The sequence below is a fragment of the Labrus mixtus genome, chromosome 11 (genome assembly GCF_963584025.1).
Source record: "Labrus mixtus chromosome 11, fLabMix1.1, whole genome shotgun sequence".
Taxonomy (NCBI): domain Eukaryota; kingdom Metazoa; phylum Chordata; class Actinopteri; order Labriformes; family Labridae; genus Labrus; species Labrus mixtus.
This window is the reverse complement of record NC_083622.1, coordinates 19367346-19392995: the sequence shown is the minus strand read 5'-3', so window position 1 is coordinate 19392995 and position 25650 is coordinate 19367346. Positions and strand designations below refer to the sequence as shown.

Sequence of the window (25650 nt, the reverse complement as noted above, 5' to 3'; positions counted from 1 at the left end):
TGAATATATACAACCAGGATTTCACTGAGCATTACTAGCATTATACATAATACATCATAATCTATTGTTTGCTTTTAATCCTGATAATTTAATTTTATGTATGTTTTTAAATATTAACTCTGTTCACCTAGACAAACGCAGACACACACACACACAAAAGTTCCAGTTTGGCTGTTTATTTAGAATAATAGGCTTCAAATATAATGCAAGCAACCAAGATACACACTTGCCGTACTGCATCTCCACCCTTAAACTTGAGGTTGCTGTGCGATGGTAACAGAGAAGAGGCTATTCACAACACCAACTCACACATCATTTTGACCAGGTAGAGTTAAAGAAATGTACACACTTTGTAATATGAATGCTACAACTATATGAACCTTGAGTTGATGAATGTAGCTAATTTCTGAGTATGAAAACACAAACTCAGGGCAAGCAGCATTGCAGACGAACACTGCCACCACGCAGGTGCACATAAATATGGAGACATTCATCCTCCAAAAACACAAAAAGAAGAAAATACACTCAAGTAACCTGCAATTTACCTGCACATACAAATAACACTGAGCCTTATCTATCCCATACTACACTGAAAATGTTAATAAAATATTCACTACTTTTTCAAAATAAGATTGTTGCGTTGCTGATTACTGTTGATGATCTTTACTGGTGCAGCAGCTGGTAGACATTTTCTGGGTTGTCTACAGTGTCGCTTGTGTCACGCTAGTGCTGAGAAAAGTTAACTGCATGTTTTCTTTCACAGGTGGAAGAGAAAGGGAGAGCTGAGGTAGAGGAGGAAAGCTAAAGGCAAGAGAAGGCGAGAAATAAATAAGGTTACCTCTTCCACAAATTTGTATCAGAGTCAGGTTGTTTAAAGGCACTTGGAACATCAGAACAAACAATGAAACAAATCATGCAAAACTTGTTTGGTTTCAGAAAAAAATAATGCAGTTAAAATAAGGCTGTTGAAGAAGAAGAAAGCCCTTAACATACACAAAGAAATAATAAAACCTATATTAGGGTAAAATACTTTATGTTGGCAATAAAATCAAAGTGAGTAAAATAACACAAAAAGGCGTCTCGAGCAGCCGTATAAAAGTGATGCATAGCCTTTAGAGCACAAATATGCCAGTCAGTGGTTCAACAAATACAAAAAAACTTCATATTAGTACACCTCACAATATTTTGGGTTGAACTAGTTTGTAGTGGCATTACATCCTTACCCACCAGCATGGCGGTTGTGTCACATTATATGATTATGTTGTAGTGCGGATAGTGGTTTAATTAAACGCAGCCTTCTAAAGGGGGTAGCTTAAATTCTAGCAACATATTCAAAACCTTTCAAATAACAGGATTTACATGTTTATGTCAGGGCTGCTTCATGTGGGATGCTTCATTCGTGTGATGCTTCATTTCCTTTGAAAAGAGTGAAATCACTTATTTGCACAGATGGTACACAATCCTAAAAATCAGTTAGCGTGCATCCGTAAGGGTTACGATCTCACTTTAAGGAAATATAGTGTTACAGTCAGTGGAGTGAGGCCAATATGGCTCGAGAGAAAGCGTTCTTAAAGTATTTTGTTTGTGAGAAAAACCCATCATCTGTTCCTACCACAGTTCCTTTATGTTGAGAAGGCTATTTATAAAAAAAAAAGGCAATGTAACTGCTGTGCATAAAATATCTTGTTTCTTGCCTCCAACGTTTGTCTCTCCAAAGCAGAGTGTTCATCCAGACTGAAGAGCTTTCCGACTATAGATGATGACAACAGTGGTCATTTAAAAAAAAAAAAAAGGAGCCCTGGAAGTTCATGAAGGAGCTAAAAGGTACTCTTCCGTTCTTGACTTGAAGGGATCCCAGTGCTGAAATATTCTCTCAGTGCTATGTTACAAAAAAACAATGGTCTGCATCAATATCCTTCATGTTATGGTCTGGCCAGAGAATCAAGGTTCAGGACAGGTTCACATTTTCTCAAATCTATCTCAAGCGTACAGTGTTGACAACTTTAACTATTCCTCCTGTTCAGCTACAATGACATTGATTAAATTGCAAGAGATAATGGAAAGTAATCCCCAGCCTGAGATCTTTTGTTTTTAAATCAATATAAAGTTTGGCTGATCATTTTATATGTGTGAAGTTAGAAAAGCCATCGTATAGTCTTATGAGGGCAAAATAATTCTCTATGCATACAAGTAGGAGAAAGTTATTCCAATGACTCATCTATGCAACTCAGATGAGTTGTCAGACTGACTGTGAATCAGGGGTCTACAAAGTCTTTGTTGTGCATATTTAGTAGAAGAGAATGGTGTCAGTTATTTAGATTGAAGTTGATTGTTTGTATAATATTGGGATTAATGAAGTACTTCACATAAGCCAAGCCTGCCTAAATCTAGGCTAATAGGCTTAATGAGGACTTTTATTTTGCCCCAATCATTTTCAATGACATTCCTTTTAAGAAAGGCAGAGGAGGAACAATCAAAGTGACCAAAAGCACTTTCAAAGTACACATAGACATGTGAGTATTAGAGTGAGAACACTGTAAATCTGTCCTTGTATTTTCTCTCTGTGGATCATTTCAAGTTGAAGGCCAGCAGGGGTCTCTCCTCTCGTCTCTGCCACGGACTCTTCTTCTCTTCCTCTCCATCCTCTTGAGCTGCATCGCCATCAGGAGAGACTGAGAGCAGCGCACCATCAGTCCTGAAAGTCTCTCCCTCTGGTGATGGAAGGGGGGGAGGAGAATCAGGGGACGAGGAGGAAAGTGAGGGCGGCTCCTCTTGTATTTGTACATCCTCTACTCCTTTCTGGTCTGTTTCCTTCTGCCCCTGATCCCCTCTCTCCCCTTCTGTTTTGTTTGAAAAGGTGGGTCCTGTTTGATTGTCCTGAGGGCTGCACTTAGGTGTCCCCTCCTCGCTGCCTCCCCCATCCCCATCCAGATCATCCACATACACCAGCTGAGTGTACGACATGGCCGGAGTTGTGCCCTTTGACCTTTCTTTCTCAATTTCTCTCTCCTCCTGCTCTACATCTCTCGCCCTGCGAACCACTCTCGGCTCATTCAGGTCCACACCCGAGTCCAGACTGGCATCGTTTCCGTTGCCACGCCTTCTGCCACTGCTTTTAGATTGCTGAACTCCTCCACCTGGTGTGTTGCTGTGGCATCCCGCCCGCTGGAGGTCTATATAGGAGTGGCGAATATGGGCGTTTGAGCGTCCATCAAGTGAGACAAACCAGGCTCGTGGGTGAGGCAGGGGCTTCCCTCCTCTGAGCTCCATCAGAGTCTTTTCAGCTAACAAGGTGTCCTCACTGTTTATTTCCATCAGACCAGTTTCCCCAAGTGCTGCAGGAATAGACATGGACCCTGACAGACCCAGACCCGCTCCATCACCCTGTTTGGTGGGACCAGGGGGGCAGCTAGATGGAGTTTGCCCTAAGGGCTGCTGGGAATGTGAGGCATTGAGCTCAGCCTGGATGGTCTCCAGGTCGCTCTGCTGGTCAGTCTGCAGCAGAAGGGCCTGGCCGGAGAGAGGGTGCTCCCCAGGCAGCCGCATGTAGTGTGCTGGTATCACCAGGGTGGGGCGCACCCTTGGGTAGCCATCTCCTCCACTCAGGAGGTCGACAGAGCCGCAGCAGAGTAGCTGGCCAGGTCTGGAGAGCAGTGGGGGGCTGGGACGCTCCAGGTGGTCAACAGAGCGGGACAGAAGGTAGTCAGGAGCTCTGCACTCACATACCTCCCCTCTGCTTGGGGAGTGAGGAGGAGAGGAGGGGGAGATGCAATCAACATGCCCGACACTGCTCAGTTGGTTAGCTGACAACAGACCTTGATTGGCTGACAGCAGTGGTTCTGAAACTGGGTTGCTGGACGAGCAGACGGAGGTGTATGATTGACGGTAGCCCCTGTCTGTTCCGGATGAAAGTGCAGACTTTAACTGGAACGTCTCCACAGACTGCCGGTAGTCTCTGCTGCGAGGAGTCAGGTTGCCAAGAGAAGAGCCGTGGTGGCTGTTGTTGCCGAGAGATGAGCGGCTGTGTTTGCTGTGATGGATTATGCTGTGTTGACGATGATTGTCTTGGTGCTCATATGAGAACGGCTTCAGCATCGGTGTGGTCATGTCGGGCTCAGTCGCAGTGGAAACAAGTTCCAGCTGCACCTACAGACAACAAAAATGGAGATGTAAGAAACTAAGAAAACACTACATTTATTATCAAGATATAATGCATTATATTTAGTATTTTATGTTCATCAACAGAATGAATGATTTAGTTAACACATACCACCTCTATTGAGCATTTTGGGGTATAAATTCATGATAAAGGACCTCTGAGTGCGACAGATGATCCCTAAAACCAACCAAGGGCTTAAACCAAGCAGTCTTAACTCTAAAGGCAGGTACTCTCTGTGCACTATTTTCCAGTATTTATGGTATTCTGTGAGTCAGACAGACCTCGTTGCTGATGAGGTTCAGCTGTGACATGGAAGTGGATTGGTCCCTCTTACTGCTGTCCACACCAGAAGAAAGCGTGAGCTTTCTGTGAGACCCTCTAGGCTTCAAACAGCGACGCCTGCACAACACAGAGATATGGTAGTTACTATTCAATCTGCAGAATCTTTTTGACTTTACATTATTTCATGGTACACATTTATTGTGATATAAACAAGCAGGAAATTAGACAACAGAACAGAGTTCGGAAAAACCATATATCTTCAGTAGAGCACTGGTACCCAATAACTTGCAATGTGTCACTCACAACAGAAGAATGGATGGATGGTATACAAACAGCATGTGACAGAACAGAAGGCAATGAGAAGCCTTAAAAACACTTATTATGTTAATATTATAACTGTATCTTAGAAGTTCAGTATATGCAAGCTAAATGATGAAAACCATGAGGATTATTTTTAACATGACATGTAATACTAATGCAAAATGGAGTCACTTGGCAAAAACCCCCAAAACAAAACCAAAAGCTTTACATTCATTACCATAGAATAAGACCCTTGCAGTGATTTGATGTTCTAAGCATTGATGTCTTTGTGTTCTCATGTGACAAATCTAGCAACTTCTGACAACCTTTAAGATCAGAAATGTTAACGCAGAAAATCTTTCCCACACCTGCAGTAGTACAACAGAAGACAGAGCAGGCAGAGGAGGATGAGGGCCATTCCTCCCAGTATAGCCAACAGAAACACAGTGTGGTAGGTGCTGATGTCCTTCGCAAACACTGGACCTATTGAACGGACAAGAGGTAGAAAAAGAAACAGATTATTATACATACTAGGGCTGCATGATATTGGGAAAAAAATGACATTGCAATATTTTTGTTTCCTGCAATATATATATTGCGATATTTTCTAAAGTTTACTGCTTCACTCTTTGCAAACTTTAAGCAACGGATTACTTCGACATTGAACTACGACTGTTTCAAGTTTTATGGCAGCTCATGAAATCGTAAGGAGTTGGAAGGAGGACGTGAAATAAACAATAGAATGGGTTATCAGAAGATCGAAACTTAGACCTCAAAAACAAAACCGAGAGCCTGTTCTGACTGAAGACAAAGTTGAACGCACAGATCTGGAAGCCGCTGCCTTTAACCCCGAAAGTGTTCAATATAGCCCCTTATGTGATGTTAACTATAAACAAACTGTCAGATTGTATAAATCCCTGCTCCTCTCCGCTCACATTCACCGCTCCCTCTCTCTCAGTCTCTCGACCACTCACGCTGCACGTCGCTCTGCCCGACCCTGAGCAGGTGAGATGACAGAGCGCTGAGAAGGTGTTCTAACTATGCGAGTTGTTGCATGTAATGTGATAAAGTATATAAATGTAAGCTCATTTAGATCTATTAGTAATGTGAATGGGCTTAGACAGGCTACATAAGCTTAAATTGAAAGGCTCAAACATATTTTTCGGCTCCTGCCGGATTTTTTTTCTCTTCACATCGCATGTCCTTGCAGTGTGACTATTGCGCATGTGCACATCGATGACGATGCTGAAACGATATATCGTGCAGCCCTAATACATACTCGCTGTTTTTTGGGGTATTTGTAAAGATAAATGCAATATTGGTATTCTACATCCGTCTGCATTAATGTCTACATCTAGTATGTGCGCAGAAGTATGAGTATTGTGTCACTAAAGTTGATCTCTTACCTGAGTGTAGGGGCGACATGGCAGCCACCCAATATCCCAGCTGTGGAGCAATGTAGGTCAGACTGAGCTGGCTGCCCTCCCTCTGCACATGACCCCAACTGCTCTTTATCCAAGCACCTGCGCATCCACACACACAAACACAGTCACAGAGATTAAAATCAAATTTCTGAACATTATCCTGTATTAGAGTCATCTTTACAGAGTGTGACGGATGCTCCCTCATGCCTCTTTTGAACTGTGTGTAGACACGGCAGCACTTCATTTAGCTGCTTAGAGATACGTTTTATATGAAATATATGAAAATGATTTTATCAATTGGACAGAAACGTGCCCACTTATGGTACTTACCAAAGTATGACAATATGATGGAGAACCATTTCAGACCATATGACCTGAAACTGTGTATTTGTGTCAGAACGTGTAAGCCATGTGTAAAATTAAAGGCAGGGTTGGTAATTTTCTCCAGATACACGTTTTAAGATTTTGGTTGAAATAGTCTTTAGGTCCTGACAGACGTTAATAACTTATGTGCTCTGAAAAAGGAATGAAGAAAATTCGTTATCTGTAGCAGTTGTAAGCATGTAAAAACTTTGACCAATGTCTGGCCACGAGGTACCAAGTTGATGAACCAATCAGGCCTCCCGGTCTCCGTGCTCGTTCTCTACCCCCCATGCATGCACAAGCCCACACTCAAAGCATGAGCTGAGGTCCGCTTCTGGACCCAGGGCGCTTGTGCATATAAGTGAGGGGGCGTGGCTTTTGAGGGAGCAGAGGGGAGGGGGTGGGTGCAGACGGAGCACTAAGGAAATGCTATTTTCAAAATCATGCTAGTTTTTCGAATATTACCAACCCTGCCTTTAACTCCTTATGATTAAAAACAATTGACTAACTTAAGCTGGAATCCATGAAGGAAGAGAGGAAGACAGGTAGGAAGGAAGAAGGGAAGGAAGGAAGACAGGATGGATGGATTCATGCATCAAAAATGTAATTTAAGTTGATAATAAATAGATAGCAGAAGTGTCACTGCCAGGTCTGATGGAGGTCACTAAACTCGGTAACACCTCCTACATGCACAGTGAGTCAAGACAATCCAACTCTCCTGACACCACACAATCAAACACACAATCAGTTTACGACTATTCACATGTACAAATCTTATTACAGAGTAAAAAAAAAGATATACTTAAACCTTTTTAGGTCACTGAATGATTCAAAAGAATTACAGTTAACTGGTAAAAAGCTGAGTTAAGTTTAGTGGTGTAAGAGGAGCCTGTGTTTTGGAAGTACTTAAACCAACCACAGGGAGGCAGTGTGTTCAGTCTAATCACTGACAGCCTGTGAACATTTACACAATAGCACTTCAGTGTTGCCAGAACCAAAAAAAGAAAACACAGCAAAGCCAAAATCCTTGATTGATTGTTTGACGGTAAATGTGCTCCAAGAGGAAACATACAGTGAGAGCTACTTTGTTTCTATGTTTGTTTACAGTCACAAGACATTAAGGGGTCAGGAATCCTCAAAGGTCTTCGTGGGGGGAGGAAGCAGGAAGGAAAGCGGGAGAGGATATTCAACAAGGGAAGACAAATAAAAGAGCTTGGAAAATTTAAGGAGAGGAAATAAGAGAGAATAAATAGAAGGAATGGAAGGAGAGATAAGACAACCTGCACCAGAAACAGTGGCCAAGTGAAAGGAGAGATGCTCTGTGACTCAGCACACACACACACACACACACACACACACACACACACACACACACACACACACACACACACACACACACACACACACACACACACACACACACACACACACACACACACACACACACACACACACACACACACACACACACACACACACACACACACACACACACACACACACACACACACACACACACACACACACACACACACACACACACACACACACACACACACACACACACACACACACACACACACACACACACACACACACACACACACACACACACACACACACACACACACACACACACACACACACACACACACACACACACACACACACACACACACACACACACACACACACACACACACACACACACACACACACACACACACACACACACACACACACACACACACACACACACACACACACACACACACACACACACACACACACACAGTTGCCCTGCCCGGATCCCCCCTGGTTCCACAGGGGAGTGCTCTCAGTGCGACTGACCTGTTTAATACCGACATTTAATGACTCTGTTCCCAGGCCTCTGTACAACAGACACTGGTTTCACTGCTTCAACACAATGCATTTGGAAGTCAATAATGTCATACAGTCAATACAGTTTGGACATTAACTTCTGCTTCTTGTCCCATTCATGCAAAGTCAACACAGCTGAGCATTGGGACTTTCAAAGATAGTCATGAAGTGGCTCTTATCGGCATCAACAAACTCCTCTCAGGGTGAAGGTGTGTCTATTTACAAATGACACAATCAAGTGAACTTGATCTGTTTCTATGTGACATCATTTCCCCCCCATGCTCCATTAACATTTAACAAAACATGAGGGGTTGTCAAGAAAAACAGGTTTCTGTGTGTGTGTGTATATTTGTGGTCCATGTGTGCACTGTCATAAAGAAAACCATCTACTTTGTGAGAGATCTTTTATCTGTCTGAAGGATGTCCCAAAGAAAGGCACCTGGCAGGCTTCATAGTTCTTTCTTTGTATCTGTTTTTTATACTCAGATTGACAAAAACATTAACACACAAACTCCAACACATATATTCACATTAAGAAGAAACTCAATCAGGAGCTAGGCCCTTCTGTTGTGTTATTTATTTGTAGGTTGCTAAGGAACAGGACATGTAGCCCGGGGAAGGGTCCTGGGAAGGCTTCTGTTGTGGAAATACTTGCTGCTAAAGGCTGTGTGAAAGCTTTTGAGTGTGTCTGTTCGCTCAGCCTTTATCAAAGCCCTTTTGATAATCTTTGGATTGTTCATGCTTTAAACTGAGCCTCAAGATCCTTAAAACGATCACAAAAGCAAAGCTTGTCCACATTACAAAGACTGAATAGCCAAATGCATGGTAGGAATATTTCATGGGTAGATCGAGAATGCTAGTTGCTTATGCTAGTTTTGTTAGGACATGTTTAATATATAACTTGTGACAAGTGGCCTATTATTCTCGTTAATGTTTACGTATTCTGGCACAAACCATGTGGACTGTGGGGGTTTGGCTGTAGTCGATCACTGAGTCACTACTGTTGCTCTGCTTATGCAATTACACGCAATATGACGGGTCCTGCAAGTGACAAGTCCCCTCCTGAGGGTCTGGGGGCTGCTTCTGCAGGACCCGGCGAAAGAAAAGAAAAATAATAGCTTCGCCTCTCCCTCCATCCTACCCTCACATCAAATCAAACGCTCAAACCAACCCCAAAACCCCGGCTGCAGTCAACTTCCCCTAAAACATAATCATTACACAAACTCTCACCTCTCACACCACGACATCGTTCAACATCAACATATTCAACACACACCAAACACACTGCTCAACTCCTCAACTCTCTTCTACCTCTCAAGTCCCCCTTACAAAGCACCTTCTCTCTTTCTCTCTATCACTTCTTGTATCCTTTCTTAGGTGTTTCATATAGTTTTGTAATGTCTTTGCTGGTTGTAGTCTGATGTGTGTCTATTGATGTCTTAGTATTTTGCTGTCTTTATTTTTTTACTGTATTTTGGAGTCGTTGTCCTGACCTTGTCTGTTTGTTTTTTTTGTGCCTCATCTGTTATGTATATGTCACCAGTTTTTCACTCTATTGCACCTCATAAAAAAAAATGTCATATGACAGGACAAGTTGGTTTGAAATAAAATAATCAGCAAGGTTGTATCCAAAATGACGCACTCATTCCCTACTCCCTACACAGAGAGTTCTCTGTAGTGCACTCATTCGGCACAATAAAATAAAAACATTTTGGACACTTCTCGCTTATTTGGCAGCCAATTATCCAACACTTACATTTGAGAAGCTGTGAGAAGCTCTCTTTTTAAAAAAAAAAAGTAATTCCACGTAAAAGAGGTTGCTCATAGTAGGAAATCCCCCAAATTTTCTTCTGACTCTTCAGTGTCCTCCAGGAGCATTTCTGGCATCTTTGAGTCCTTTTGTCTTCAAGCTCACCACTTTCTACCAGCAGCGCTTTCAACTAAAACTCCAGAAAATGATCAATATACACTACCTGCCCAGCAGAAATAAACACAGAGCAACAACACACATACTGGAGCATTCAGCAGCCAAAGATGGATATTTCAGTCGGCAGAGACCAAAACAGGGCTTAAAGAAAAGTGAGTATAACAAAATCATTTTTTATTTATCTGTCTGTTGCTTGTTGAGTTGTACATTTGTAAACAAGCAACTGTTTGTTTACTTTTTTTCCATGTCAAATTATGATGTTGTTAATGATATCACTGTTGTGATAAGAGCTTGTTTCTGCTGCTCACAAATGGCAAATGCTTCAGATAGCTCACTTTCAAACAACTCAGTCAAGTCTGTCTTATTTTATTGTCCTAACAGAACCCTGTCATACTCTGAGCACTGGTACAGCACAACGATAATGTGGAGACATAGTAGATATGGAAATGTGAAACTAATGTACACAGAAGGATGTTCAGTAGTGGAGACACATCTGACTCAACTGATGATCTACTCACTGTCTCTCTGGAACCGGGTGTGTCACTGTGCCGGACATCTGACAACGCAGATGTAAGGCCCCGCTTCACACTGCCTGCGTGTTGGCTGCGTGACGGTTGATGTGCGTGATGGCCCTGGCTCACGCATCATGGTTTGTCTTTGCTGTCAGTTTTACCTCTTTGAAGTCCATAAACTATATATATATTTTTTTATCCTTCTTGGATTTATAAATACTTTAAAGATTTGTTCTTTACAGAAAGCCTAGAGAGGCGTGTGCTCAACTGTAAATAAATCATAATCAATAAACGTAAATAAAGTCAACTTAATAATCACTCCTCACTCTAGCAGGCTGTTTGCCAGATAAGACAACTGCTGCTCTTCAGCTAAGACAACTGAAGAGCAGAGAGCGAGAGAAAGGAAGACAAAAAGAGGGAACGGGGAGAGAAAAAGAAGGTGAGTTCTCACATTAATGACATGATGTTCTTACAGTGATTTATGACAACGTGATTTTTCCTCTTTTTTTTGCCATATCCAGCGGGATTCAGGCATCTTTAACGTTTTGGGGGTTAGTCTTATCAGAAAACTATTTTTATATTACTACTTATTTGACATACGGAGCAACAACTCTCCAAGCAGAAACGGGTAGAGGAAGACAGGGGGAGAGAGAGAGAGAGAGAGATCTTACCTAAAGACATGTCACCCTTATGTTTATTTATGTTATTACATAATGGTCTTACAGCCTACATGTTTCACGACTTTGTTTAATTTCTAATTAGGTTTTGTGGGGAATCCTGTAAGTTGCTGTGAGAGTAACCTTATTGTGGTGAACAATGGTACTTTCTCGACAGCAGTGACAGACTGGACTTTTCTGAAGTGTAACCATACTTTTGTTTTCATGCCTATCACATATTCTACTGATGTAGATGTACATATTGCTAAGATAAGGGAAGATTAAGCTCTCTAAATATCATTTTCATTTATATCACGGCTGAAAAGCGTATGTTGCTTGTGCTGAAAATAGGGAGCAGTTCTATTCTTTAGGGGTTTTTGGAGTGTGAGACACAGAAGACACGTGCATGAGACATGTTGCTCTCACCAGCAGGCTGAATGCTCTGACTTGTTTACATGCACGCCAAAATAAAAGTGGAGCCATCATGCAGCCGTCAAGCAGCCAACACGCAAGCCTGTCTGAAACCAGGGTGAATCTGTAGGTCCAGAGAGGCATGAAAGGTCTCAATAACTGTGCTGAAGGAGCAAGACCCATGCTGGTTAAATTCAGTTTGAGATTAAACTGAGCTGCAACAGAGATAGCATCCACATACAAATCTCTTTGTAGCAGTATTTGTGTTTGATTGGCAGTTTAATGTGGCGCCGGATTTCAGTCATTTATGAATAGATGCATTCATCACTATGAGACTCAGTTACAAGTGTCGGCCTGGCTGCACTGAATTAATATGCTCAAGGTTTGGTTTATTGCCCGTATAGCTCTCATTTATAGAAGTAAATATATCAAAGTAGAGCAATTAAAAAATGATCTGAGATTATTTTTCAGAGCTCTTTTTCAAAGACACAAACACAAAATGAAGATGTGAAAACAGCTGAAATAGTCGGAAAACCTTTTGTGTTTCTGCTTGTACATACCCAATCTGGGGTCAAATCTCCAAGCAGGGATGTGATCATTTTCTTTCAGGCCACTGTCGTCTGGCAGGGGAACGGAGACTGTGATTGGCTCATTCACCTGCAGCTCTACTCCATCGCTGGCCAATAGGTGAACAGAAATGGCTGCCACAGGCGTCAACTCAAACCTCTTCTCTGTCCCTGTGAGAGAAGCAGGGAAGTGTTAAAGAGAAAAACACAGCAGAAAGGAAAGGGACTTGTGGTAAAGTGCACAGGAGGGGGGGCAGTGAAAGGAGCAGACAGCAGGAGGGGGGGTAACATTAAAAAAAAGAGTAGATAAAAGGAGAGTTGTCAGGGGAAAGACAGACAGGAAAGAAAACAAGGGAAGGACAGGAAAGAAGGAAACAGGGTGGAGAGTGAAAAATCTGAGAGACTGTGTGTTGAAAGTGTCGAGTATGTCTGTGTTGCCTGGAGGGAGAAGGTATGAGCTGTAGGGAGGGGGGGCTTTTGAGGGGTATTCAAGCTGAAGGAGGAGGACACAAAGAAACACCAATTCATACAGCACACAAGAACACATCAAGATCAGAAAGGCTGCAGGCAGAGGTAGCACTCACACACACACAGGCTTATTGTGGTTCAGGAGGTCAATACAGAGGCCTCTACAGGGTAGGGTCTCCCTGATGTTTCTTCTTTTTACTCCCCCACCCCCTCCTCTCAGCAGCCCTCTCCTCCATCATCTCTGCCTTGACTCTCCTTAGTCTTGTTTTCATTGCTCCAGTCTTTGTTTGTTTTTCAGTGTTACAATCTGTTCGTTTGAACCTCACCTGTGCTGTTGAGGAGCTGCAGGTGGGGAAAGTGCTGAATGTGCAGGGGGGAGCTGGTCACGGTGAGCAGAGCGGTGAGGTTTGCGTAGGAAGTGTTTGAAGGAAGACTCAGAGCTCTGCGCGGGAAATGCACACTGGGCTGACGCCTAAAGCCTGTGTGAGTAAAAGAAAGAGGCTGTCAGAAACAAAGGTCAGGTCTAGTGCACAAAAATTTTAGATTAATCATCGTCAGTCGTTATCAAACAATCCTCATCTCTATTTTTTTAATTGGTTCTGTATGCTGGTTTTCAAAGAACAACTTAGTTGCACTTGACTTGTGCCCTCATTATGATCAACATGGGTACTTATGTTCATCTAGATCAGATCCTACACCGCCCTTCTGCCTTAAGAAAATCCAAAGAGCACCAAGATGTAGCTGAGAAAGTCACCAGCAAACACGTGAATTACTTTACAAGATAATAGATGAACGTCACATTATTTTGCCATTTAGAGAAATAATGGTGCCTTCTTTTATGCTTAAAACGTATAGTTTTAAGCATAAAACGTTTTCTTCAGTTTGAACAAAAATGATTCAGACTGCATGCCACAGAGAGTAAAGACAAGTATAAAAAGACAAAATTCTAAATTCTGCTTAAAATGATCTGATTGTGGCTCTTAACATTTGTTGTTGGGAAAAAAAGAACATGAGGGCGAACAAAAATAATAATTACTAGTTCTCCATCCACACAAAATGTAATGTGTATATTCTGTATGTACACTACACTCTACATAGATACTGTATAGTACCTAATTACAATATGTAAGACACTATATGAATCATTTCTGTACACCCATGGAGCAACTAACATGTTGTATCTTTCTCCTTTGATTTCACATTGAAGTGAGCAGAGAAACCTGAGAAAACTATAAGTTCAATCTGCTTCCCACACTCAAGTTATTTTAGGATGTTTAAGCAGGCCTTTTCTACTCCTAACCTTCGTCTAATGCTTTTATATAAATTCATCCATCAAACTAGGCCTGGAAGTAACTCCAGATTGATGCAGAGAGGATAATGCGTCACTCTCCTTTAATCTCTCCCTGTGTAATGCCTCTTTCTGATATTTTCCTGTGAAAATAATAGTTGCCTTTTCATTTCTCCCCATCCTGTCTCTGTATGCCATTAACACCTTATAGTAAAGAGCGGTAAACATTCAGAAATACTGCATGAAGCTGAACTCAGCAAGGTGATGTCATTGTGGTCTGACTGTGAGTGCACATTCCTGAGCAGTGAGACACACATCCAGCTGTGTATGAGTGTTCAAACTGTGTTAGTGTTTCAGGTTGCACTCTACATGAGTTTTTAAACTTTGCATTTTTGTGCATCTTTTTACTTCTAAGTTCATGTTTGAGGCTTTTTAAGGCTTGAAATGCAGGTGTGAATGTTTCTTCCTTTTGTGTGGAAGGAAAAGGCCCTCTGTCTGTTCTTCTTGTGTTCCCTTCCTCAACTCTTCTTGTCTCTTTTCCCTCCACTTTTCTTAACCTCATCTGTTCCTCCTTCTGTTGGACATTGCACTGCCCATCCCCCCTAATCTGTCCAACTGCTCCACCCACCATCCAGCTCACACTGTATCCTCCTCCTCCTCCTCCTCTTTTATTCTCTTTCCTCTTTCCTCGTGCCACATGCAAAGGTTTATCACTCCCCTGAGCGTCCAAGTTCACAACATCGTGATGAATAAAGTGCCGGACAGAGAGCATAAACTCTCCCCGGCTCAGACACGTGCTGTGGGCAGTGTGTCGTTCAAGATGTTAATGGTGTCTGTCTATTTATGTGGGCTGTCTGAAGTTTTTTTTTGTCAGACAACACAGCTGACATGTTGAATTACTCCCCTGTCTGTCATATACACACAAAAGGCCCAGCAGACAAAAGACACTCTATTGATCATGCCTGAGTGAGGAAGCCTTATCTAATATAATTAAACAAACCCTAACAAAGAGACTGGCTGACAAAGACAGACACGTGATTTACATGTGTATGTGTGTGTGTGTGTGTGTGTGTGTGTGTGTGTGTGTGTATTTGTGTGTAGACAGAGGAGGCTGGTCTTATCAACATGTCTTATTTCCGATCTGACTCAACAGTAGGCCATTTCATTTACAGGCAGGGTTAATTATTTTCAAACTTTAGAAACATGTTAATTCTATGAACCAATACAAATATTAAAATAAGTGTCAGTGTATACTTTAGTAAATTAGGATTTGAGTTACCGGTAATCAGGAAGGAATGAAAATAGGTTCTAATTGAATCTTAAATAAACAAAAACATTAACGGATATCTTATTTTTAAAAATCTAAAGTACCTACATAAACAATACATTTTTTTCTACATATATTTTTGGTCTAACGATCCTTTCCCTATGTCATCAGTTAAAGAAACGTGGCATTTAGGTGCACGGAAACATAACGTCTGGTTAAAAACTGATACGGACATCATTCATTCAAAATGAACAATGGATGCGCTCCGGGCCTGCAGCGCTCCCTACAGGCTTTGAGCACTTTTATGATGAGGTCTTGACAAAATTAAAAGCATTTTTCTCTAGTCTTTGCTTTCAGGGTTTGATTGTGTTGTGTTTGAATATGCATCATTCATGAATTTCCTTTATTCTGTGCACGCATTTGATTTGGCATTTTGTCGCATGCTTTTCGTTTTTGGATTGCTGCCCGTTTCTCCAAATGGAAATCTTTTTTGCAATTGCAGCATATCTTGCTGGCCCCAGTATAAAACCAAAGAATGAGTCAGCATTCATCAATTCCAAATTCCTCTTGTCAAATATGGTGTTTAATTAGGTGACTGAAGTAAGGTCGAATCTACACTTCACACAAGCTGAAGAGATTTTCCCAGTTTGTTCTTCTCTTCTCTACAAAACTGTGCAAGTGAATTCTGAAGCTTTTGTGTATCTTACTGAGGAAGTTGCTAACATGTGTCTACATGACAGTTTTTCAGGTATGTTATTACTAAGTCAAACACACAGACAAGTTTGAAGCTTATTTGTGGTAATCTTTGTGATGCTACATTTGTGTATTTTCTTTAAAAATGTTGAGTAATTGTTAGATATGTACTTCTTGGGATTGTGTTTGAACCTTTAAATCATAGAAGTTGTGTTCCTTATTTAAGGTTATCTTGTATAATGTAAAAGTATCTTCAGCTATGTAATAATAAAAAATAAAAATAAAAATGGAATTGAAAACCTCCATTGCTTTTGGTAAAGCTAACCTTGCTGTTGGGTTACACAATCTCTGCAGCACTCGTTTGGCTGTGTTTACCTTGTAGGCCAGAAACAATCTCCACAACATCTTCATACACCATCAGAGTAGCAGCTCTTTCTGGAAGCAGGTTCAGGCTAATGGAGGAAAACACTGCAACACAAACAGAAACACACAAGACACATTAAGGGGAAATAAATTCACAACCAGTTGAGCCACTTTACTGATCACAATCAGACATAACAAGTCGTTAAACCATCTTCATACATTTTTAATATTCCTGCTTTCATCCCGTCCGCTGTGCAGGACACGAGTTTGACCCAGCAAACTGCACTCCTTTCCTCTTCCTTACTTCCTTTCACTCCTCCATTGTTCAGAGCTGGTAAGCGTTATAATCCAATTGGCCGCCGTTCGGCTGGCTCACAATAAATATCCCACAGTCCACACATACACACAGTGTGTGTGTGTCATGGTGAAAGGGAAGCTTAAGCAGCCCCCTTGCTGGGTTTTGGCATCTATTGTAATAAATTAGTAATGAAGCACTTCACTTATTAGCTCTTCCACCTGGCACACACTTTCACACTCACACAGTTTCTGTTTTACAACAACAAATACATTAAACTGGCATACATGAGGATCAATAAACTCAAAGCCAACACTCCAAATCTAAATGTGGATTTTTAAATATAATTTATCTCTGTCCCCCACACACACACACATGCACACACACACACACACACACACACACACACACACACACACACACACCTACCAGGTAATCTGGAGGGACTCCAGGGCACAGAGTTTGGCACATATCCCTGCTTGTTTGCGGTGACGACCAACGGTGTCCCGAGGCGATAGGGAAAGCGCAGGTAGGTGTTGCCTTCAGCTGATGATGTTTCCGTGGTTACGGGAGTGTGGTTGGCAAAGAGCTGTATGGTGGCCCCTCCCAGGGGCTGCTGAGTGCTGGCATCGCTCAGGTGAACCTTCAGAGTCACCTCTGTGAAGAAACGAGAGGCTTTACTGAGCGGGGTGTAAATCTGAATGTTGGTATAAGAGACTGCACGAAATGGAACTATAAAAGGGAGTGACTTAGAGACATGAAACAGACCGGTGTTATAATTATAGTTGTCTAAAATACAGTCATCTGTTGAATTGGGTTTGGTTTCGGTGCCAGACCCTCTACCACTAACCCACAGAGACAGATTTCCACATCACAACCAATCACAAAGAGACTGTTGTCTGTCCGCTTCCTGGACACTATCCAGCCGCGCTTCCTCTCCAAAACAATGGACAATTTCCTGCTCTTAAAGAAATCCTCAGACCAGAGAGGAAAAGGATTGTGTACATAAACACCTTTTCTAATGCAGAGGATGAATATAAGACATTTACACAGACTGCCTGTTGACTGAAGAGAGGCTCATACTAAAGACGGAGTGAAAAGCAGATCAAATCTTGGTCACGTGTAACTTTAATTTGAGGCATGTCTGATGGTACAAAGAAGTCATGTTGAAGTCAACAACTATGATGTTAGTGGAAGTAATGCAATTGTGTCAATTTTCCATTCAGGTAACTTAACTATTTTGTGTTTGTCTCTTTTGCTGTGTTATTGAATATTTGACAACTGAACTTTTCTCCGTTAGGTTTTTGACTGGTTATTCATTAACATGTGCTTTCAGAAATTACAACATAAGTTTTTCACTGTTTGCTGACTTTATAAAAGCAAAAAGAAACATTTCATCAGCTTTCAACATCCTTCAGAACAGGTTATGGCCGTTGTGATTGCAATGTAAAAGAGAGTGTGTGTGTGTGTGTGTGTGTGGGGGGGGGGGGGGGGGGGTGAATCTGGTCTTCTATGATTTGATAATCTTTCCATGTGACATTACTTAGTGCTGTTGGCCTCCATGGATGGGACTTTTTCATCAACATTTAATACTCTTCAAAACAGGTGAGGAAAGCAAATTTCCTGACTATTCTTAGATGGTGTATAATTTCATTAAACTTGTAATCACAGTAGGCTTTTTGACCTCTGAGGGCCTGTGTAGTCATTCAGCTATGCTTGTGTTGATCTTAACCCTGGCATTTAAAAAGAAAGCAAAATAATAATACTGTGACCTGAAACATCATGCGGTTTTAATAATGTGTTTGTTGATTGGACTTTTTAAATGATCTATCTAAATCATCAAAAACTAACTGACATTATAAAATACATGATGAAGTGGTTTGAAATCTAAGTATAAACATTTGCTTTTGAAATGTAGATGATTATTGTCCAACCACAGCCAAACAAGGTGTCCACACATCTGTTTACTGCTCTGAAGAGAGGCTCATTTTCACTGAACCACAAACCAGAAAAACAAACAAAAGTCCATTTCAGAGTTAAATACCAAAGCTTTGATTAAAAAAAAAAAAAAAAGAAGAAGAAAAAAATAGAAATTGTTACAAAACACTACAATTTAACATCCACACAAACCCAGATTCCCCCTCCATCTTTGCACACATCACAATATGAACTGTGTTTGATCATTGGCTTCTTGCTGACCCGCAGTGACCTTCCAATTAAGGCTGAAAAGGTTTCTCCCTCCTTCACCCAGGACCTAAACATACCCACCTCCCCCATACTCACTGCGATTGAAATTTTGTCGTAACTCTTTCTTGTAACCCCACCCTCCGTGACCAACATGCTAACACACACTTTCATACCCCTGGCTAGACAAATCCCCCTCCCCCAACTCAGGGACCCTACTCTCGATGAGGAACCACTCTGACAATCTGGTTAGAGTTCAGCCCGAGTGCAGCTTCCACCTCAAAAAAAAAAAAACCCAGCTCAGCACCAAATGATACCTTTGCAAGGGTGGAAGTTAAGTGGTGTTTTGTATGCAGCGAGACATGGCAGCCTAACGTGTTAATCTCGAACCAAACACATCATTACGCAGACAGGTCGGGTGTGAAGATCTGCTCAGTGGCTGCTTTCTGACCCTTCAATTCATTCCTCTTTGCTATTACATTTGCACAGCAGAGGATCAGAAAAAAAAAAAGAATGAAGGCTGGATTTCCCCTTGACAGAAACTCCCTATCGTATAAAGATTTGGTGTGTGTGTGTGTGTGTTGACCTCGCTTCCTGTCCCACTCCTCCTGATATGGTGTAAGGGGTACCAGCTGTGCTCACTTTAAAAAAGAAGTCCCCTGGGAGACCCCTGACTGACAAATGCAACAGTCCCCTCCCAATCCTCATCCAATAAATCAGCTCTGTAGTGACATCATTGTTAAACAAGCTGGGAGTCTCCTCTCTGCTTTGACACCCAGGAGAAAAAGAAGATGTTCATCCTGAAGAATGACAGAAAACTATTGAGTGTGTAGCTCAACCAATACATCCATTAATTCTCTTCACTGCTAAATTTTGTGTATTGAGTACCATATGGAGGATAAAGGCATCAAAGAGTTACCAACGCTGCGATCTCAGACCAAGTATACCAGGCGGCAGCAGCCAAAGCAGCAGGGTGATTGTGTGTGTGTGTGTGTGTGTGGGAGGGGGGTGGGGGGGTGGTGGTAGAAAAGGATAGACCCAGGAGGATAAGACAGAATAACTAAGAATACTTTTAGACCACTGCAGCTTGAATAGATATGTGTTTGGGGTCTCAATCAGAACTTACAGGGAGGTAAGGCATTTCTGCACCATAAAAGTAAGGTGTGATAAACTGGAAATGCCTGGTATGACTGGCCCTCACTGGGCGTATGAGGGGGGGTTTGGTGTTCTTCCAGACAGAGGAGGGGGAACCAGAAGCTTTCTGCACACAAGGCTGAGTGGAAAGTTTGCTTCTAATCAACTTTCAGTAAAAGGCAGCGATCACTGCTAATCAAAATCTGTGGCTTTTAACAAGCTCCCGGAATGATGCCAGTGACAAAAGGGAAAAGAAAAAATACTTTGCTCTTGCATTAACATCCACTTTTTTTGTGCATTTTAAATTCACACATAAGGAGGTTAAGTCTTGAGAGAGGTGGAACAGTTTGTATATCATCAGTTTTTAGTAATTCCATCAAAAGGTTGTGCAAAGGTTAATGGCAGATGAGTGGATGGTGTTTACATGGTTAAATGCGGGTTTGACACGGTTAGCTTGAGACATCTGATTGAATAATTAATCCAGCAGGCCTGGAGAAAGAGATGAGTCATCTAAACTATTAAAATGTTTCAATTGAAGAAAAAACATCCATTTGTTATTAACATTTTTGTTACATATTTACCATGTAATAGAAATGTACAGCTAACCGTCACAGGAAAAAACATTCCTGTTTCAGCATGTCCAACAAAATAGAAATACCTTCCAGACGTATTGTGACTTTAACCAGGTCTTTTTGTCTCCGCTCCACCTTGGAGGAGTGTTACAATATGCAGCTAAATATTAAGTACACTTTTGATTATACTTTTTTTATTTTTTATTTTTATTTATAAATCAGTATTTTTCTTCATTTCATGAAGGTTATTCAACAAAATCCAGACATTCGCAACCTTAGTTACATTTCTAAGAAGTCCAGGAATCTGCTGTCAGTGAAGCGGTTTCCGTATATATGATCCTGAAAATATCTAGCTAATTACAGGAGGACTGCTCTGGATATTCTCCTGACCTGGCTGTTCACATATGCTCCTCAGAGCAGGGGGGGGGGGGTCTCTTGAGGTAAGAGCATACACTTTATGCACTGTGCAGCAGTAACAGTATATAAACATCACTCCCCCTCCCATTGGCTCGAGGTGAATTCTCTGGAGAATATCCTGCTGCGTTCTCACATCAGCTTACTCGGAATTGCTGCGGGAAAAAAAATACTAGGAGTCTGGCAGGGCGAAGTCTGAGTGAAAAATGTGACTGTCTTCGTTCACACAAACAGCTCCTCCGGCAAATGAAAGTATGAAAGCCCTATAAACTCCCTAAAAACTGACTGAAAACAAACGTATCATCAAAATAATAACTTATTTATTTCAGCTTCACTGATTAATACATTATCTGTTGTGTTTCTATTTACTTCCTAATAATGAATGACTTGTTTGATGAAGGTAACAGAAAATGAGTGCTGCACAACATTTATTTCCACCATATCAATGATCAAGCATGAGGGGAGCAAATAATCATGTGACAGGAGCATGAAAGCTCTTGTCACAGAGTTTAAAATAGGTGAAACACTAAGGACGTTGTTGAATAATATTTCAAATCTCATCATAAATGTGCACCATAAGTAAGGCAAAGTAATTAAGTCTATGAATTATTTAACAATACCTGCCGTTTTAACTTAAATCTCCCACAGCATGTAGTTTGTGTTTTACATGTGAAAACACAAGGACTGAAGCTACTTGCTTGTTGTTATGATGAATAACAAAAATCTGACTCTTAGTGAGCTTGAAACCGGGATCTTGTTATAGGAACAAAGAGATAAAGAATGAATCACAAGGGAAAACATGGCAAAACAGGTCACAACATGTAGAAACCCACATGGTGCAGATGCAGAACAAAGCAGTGGTTCAAAAAATAAGCAGAAAAACACACACACTTATGTCTGTTGAACTGAAGCTCTGCCATTCTTACTAAAGACTGTCAATAGTTGATCAGGGCGCTCCCTTCCTTCATCAAGATTTAAATCTGGATTAGATAGCGAATTAGCGATTGTCAATCCCATTAATTTGACAGGGGACACAGCAATGAGATTACATAATCAGCTCTTCCACTCTCCGGCCGTCGGAGCAAAAGGACTTTTTTTTTATCACAATTAACAGATGCACCTCCTGACTGGTTCTTCTTTTTGGATACAGTCTCAATTCTCCCCTTGATCCTAATCCTCTCCATTCTAAACTGATACAGAGACTGCCAGTATGAACTAAAGAAGAAAGTAAAAAACAAACATTTTTACCATATGCTGCGATGTCACAACTGCAAAACCCGACAAAGTGGTAACTTGGGGAGGAACTGCGCCAAAGAAATAGGAATTTGTCGATCATCTCATACGTTAAATTTATATATTCATATTGAGGTGGTAAAATAGATCTGATGTCCATTTGTTTTTAAAAAAAATGATTGAAACTCTTGTTTTTGTCTTATTTTGTTTGTCTGTGTAGGCATGTATGGACCTTTTAGTTTTTCTGTATGTCATAAAACTGGCAGTGAAAAGGTTGCCTATGAAAATACGATATAGGGTAGAGTTTCATAATTTAAATCTTAGGCCAACATGTTCTGGCTCAGTATTTCAGTATACTGAAATTATGAATAAATTAAAAATACATGTATTTATAATGTATTAATAATTTCTATAAGTTCATGGAGTGGGGGGATTGTTATTAATTAAGACAGGAGTCATCCCACAGTTGGATGCTGTTATCACTCATAGCAGGTACTCATGACATTAGTCAACTTTTGCTGGCTGGTGACAACATTATTTGACTGGTTGGCTTCTTCCTGGCAGGCCTGTAAAGTTTCAGCAAATGTTTGTCTGCTGGAGATGCAAGGCCATGCCTATTATGGGCAGCAGTAATGTGAGTGAGATCTATATCTGCGAGGAGATTGTTTGTCTGGCTCCACTCATCCCTGTTGTCTGCTGGACAGACCAAGAGAAGTCCTCAGTATCGACCTGAACATACACTCACAAACACTCTCCCCCCCTCCCTCTGGGACTAGTGAAGGTCAATCTGAGGCAAAGTGAATACCAGAGAGAGAGAGAGAGAGAGAGAGAGAGAGAGAGAGTGAGAAAGACGTTGACTTCAAAGCTGTGCAATCTTACAAATGATCAGATTTGATTTGAACCAGATCTTGTTAATAATTTAGCTATGAGCACGATGCAGAAAATGCTTTAAAAAATAAGTGCTAAAAACTCCTAAACTTATTTATAACGGAGGATGTTTTTTTGGTGAATCTGGATTGATTTACATTACTTTTTGTTTACATTCAAACTTCTGTTGTGGAGACGGTGGTCGTGAGAGGACTGGTCGTAGGCCGGGCAGAAATTGTTAGCAAAACAAAGACAGTGACATGAAAGTGTGAGTGTGTTGGATCAAACAGATACAGCTTAGCTGGAGTAGAAGAAGTAGTACCAGGAGTGAATATGACAAGGAGGATTTAAAGTATGTGACTGAATGAGATTCCAAAGCATTACTGTCATGCTGGTTTTCAAACGTTACATGCTGATGGGATACTCCTTACAGAAATGGGTAATACTTTCTTCTTTATTAGTGGCTATGGCTGCCAATGGTTTTATATATTTAATGTTATTTACGATCTTTTAAATTATCAGTTTTTCTACATTTAAAAGAAAAACACAGATTCACTTTTTTGTTAAAAGACAAATAAGAAACATTGAATGACGTTAAATTAGTGGAGGGCTTAATATTGTGTAATAGTGAATAAATATTAATTATGCAGATTTTTGTTGGCCGTGGTTCATTTTGGAGTTAGAAGTTGCTCATGATGATTTCTGTACTTTTGAATTGCCAGGTTTTTAGGCTCTTTTTTTTTTTACTTATACTGTTTTTAATAACTTGAAAGGGAATCATTAAATAGATTATACTAATAGCATGTGTTACAAGTAACGAAAGCCAAGATGATGAAATTAATAATTACAAAGTGATCTGAAAAAGTAATAGTCAATTTTTTGTTTTTTTTAAATAATTTTTGGACGTCGCACATGCAAACTGATCAAAATAATAATTACTGCAGTTCTAGGACAAGTTTGAGCTTACTATTGTATTAAAGTCCTATTTGGGGGGGGATCTGTACATGATTTTAATTTCCTTTCTAGACAAGGAAAGAGGATTTTAATAGCGACCCTGCAAACTGCTAAATCACAGCAGCTGGACTCTCCTGCTGCATGATGTGGACAACAAGAGGGTTTCAGACAATACAACAATAAAACAATCATACGGTTTGAAGACAGGTGATTTTAAATGTTACCCAATGACATTCAATCACACTAAGCAAAGCTTGATAACAAACAAATCAAAGAAGTTGAGTGCTCCCTTTCTGACACAGGCTAACTTGCTAACGCTAGCTAACTTTAGGTCAAATCAGCTTCAGAGCAGGCTAGCGGCGACATTAGCCACAAATTAGCCCCCCTTTTTTTTTTTTTTAACAAAGCGAACGGATAAAAAGTGTTAAAAGTGCTTTTACCTTGCATAGCTGTGTCCTCCGGTAGTGTTTTTGCGATAGCTTTAGAGAAAAGGTATCCCAAAAGGCAGCAGACAATAACAGAGGATCCTGTCCTGTCCTCAGCCCGCATCATTGCAGATGTTTGTATCACCGGTTAAAAGAAGAAAAAAAAAACAACGAAATGAACTAAAATGTTTGTTTTTGTTAAACTCACTGGGTGCAAACATCAGAGCACACACGATTTGTTTCGCAAAGGATGCGACGCTCCATGTTTAGCAGCATCAGCACTCCTGGTTGTTCGTGTTTCCTCCGTCCTGTTGTACATCCCCTTCTGCCTTTACCGCTCGGTGCAGTTTTTTTTTTTCTTGGACGGCCCAGGGTCAGGGAGGAAGACTGCCCCACTCTCTGAGCCACATGCCCCAGAACAGTACACCAACAGGCGGCTTCCTCCAGGCGCAGCACCGCTAACTTCTGTGGAGCTCCAGCGACACCTGCCGACTAGGTGATGGAATATTTCTCACTACTTTTAAATGTTCTCTTAATATTTACAGTCTGTCATTTAAATGTGCAAACTAATACTTAACTATCATTTAAAAAATATATATTTTAAACTCACCACTACAATTTAGTGGCAATTAAATGATGCAAGCTTTTTCACAGCAAAGTTTTAATAAGTGACCAAACTCTCAAAACAAAGTAACATTCTCATGATTTGGGGCTCAAAATTATAGTCTGAACTGAATAAATGTAGAAAATTTGTCATTAAAAAGTCCATTGATGATATCAGTTGAAGAAAGAACTTGAAGCACAAAGAGGTCAGTTTAATCAAACCAGTACTGAAAGTAAAAGAAGCTTTACCACAGGTTCTCACTTTACCAGCTTTCTTTGTTATCACTTCCTGATGTCGTGTAACTTTAAAATCTCTTGAGCCAGCTCTCATTTAAATAGCTAGCCTGCAGCCAAATGGAACATTTCTTATCAAGGCAATGGAATCTGCAAGATAAATCAAGGTATAAAA

The 25650-nt window shown here is 40.9% G+C and overlaps 1 protein-coding gene across 1 annotated transcript; it reads right to left on the bottom strand.

The window, feature by feature from the left end:
* Positions 1 to 160: 160 nt before the first annotated feature.
* On the bottom strand, positions 161 to 24794 carry fam171a1 (family with sequence similarity 171 member A1). The gene is made up of 9 exons (XM_061050601.1): positions 24654 to 24794; positions 17285 to 17512; positions 16573 to 16665; positions 13276 to 13428; positions 12476 to 12652; positions 6148 to 6264; positions 5110 to 5224; positions 4441 to 4558; positions 161 to 4146 (listed from the first exon to the last, which is right to left on the bottom strand). Exons 1-9 carry the CDS (start codon positions 24763 to 24765, stop codon positions 2569 to 2571), a joined length of 2691 nt encoding a protein of 896 aa, XP_060906584.1. The 5' UTR covers positions 24766 to 24794; the 3' UTR covers positions 161 to 2568.
* Positions 24795 to 25650: the final 856 nt, after the last annotated feature.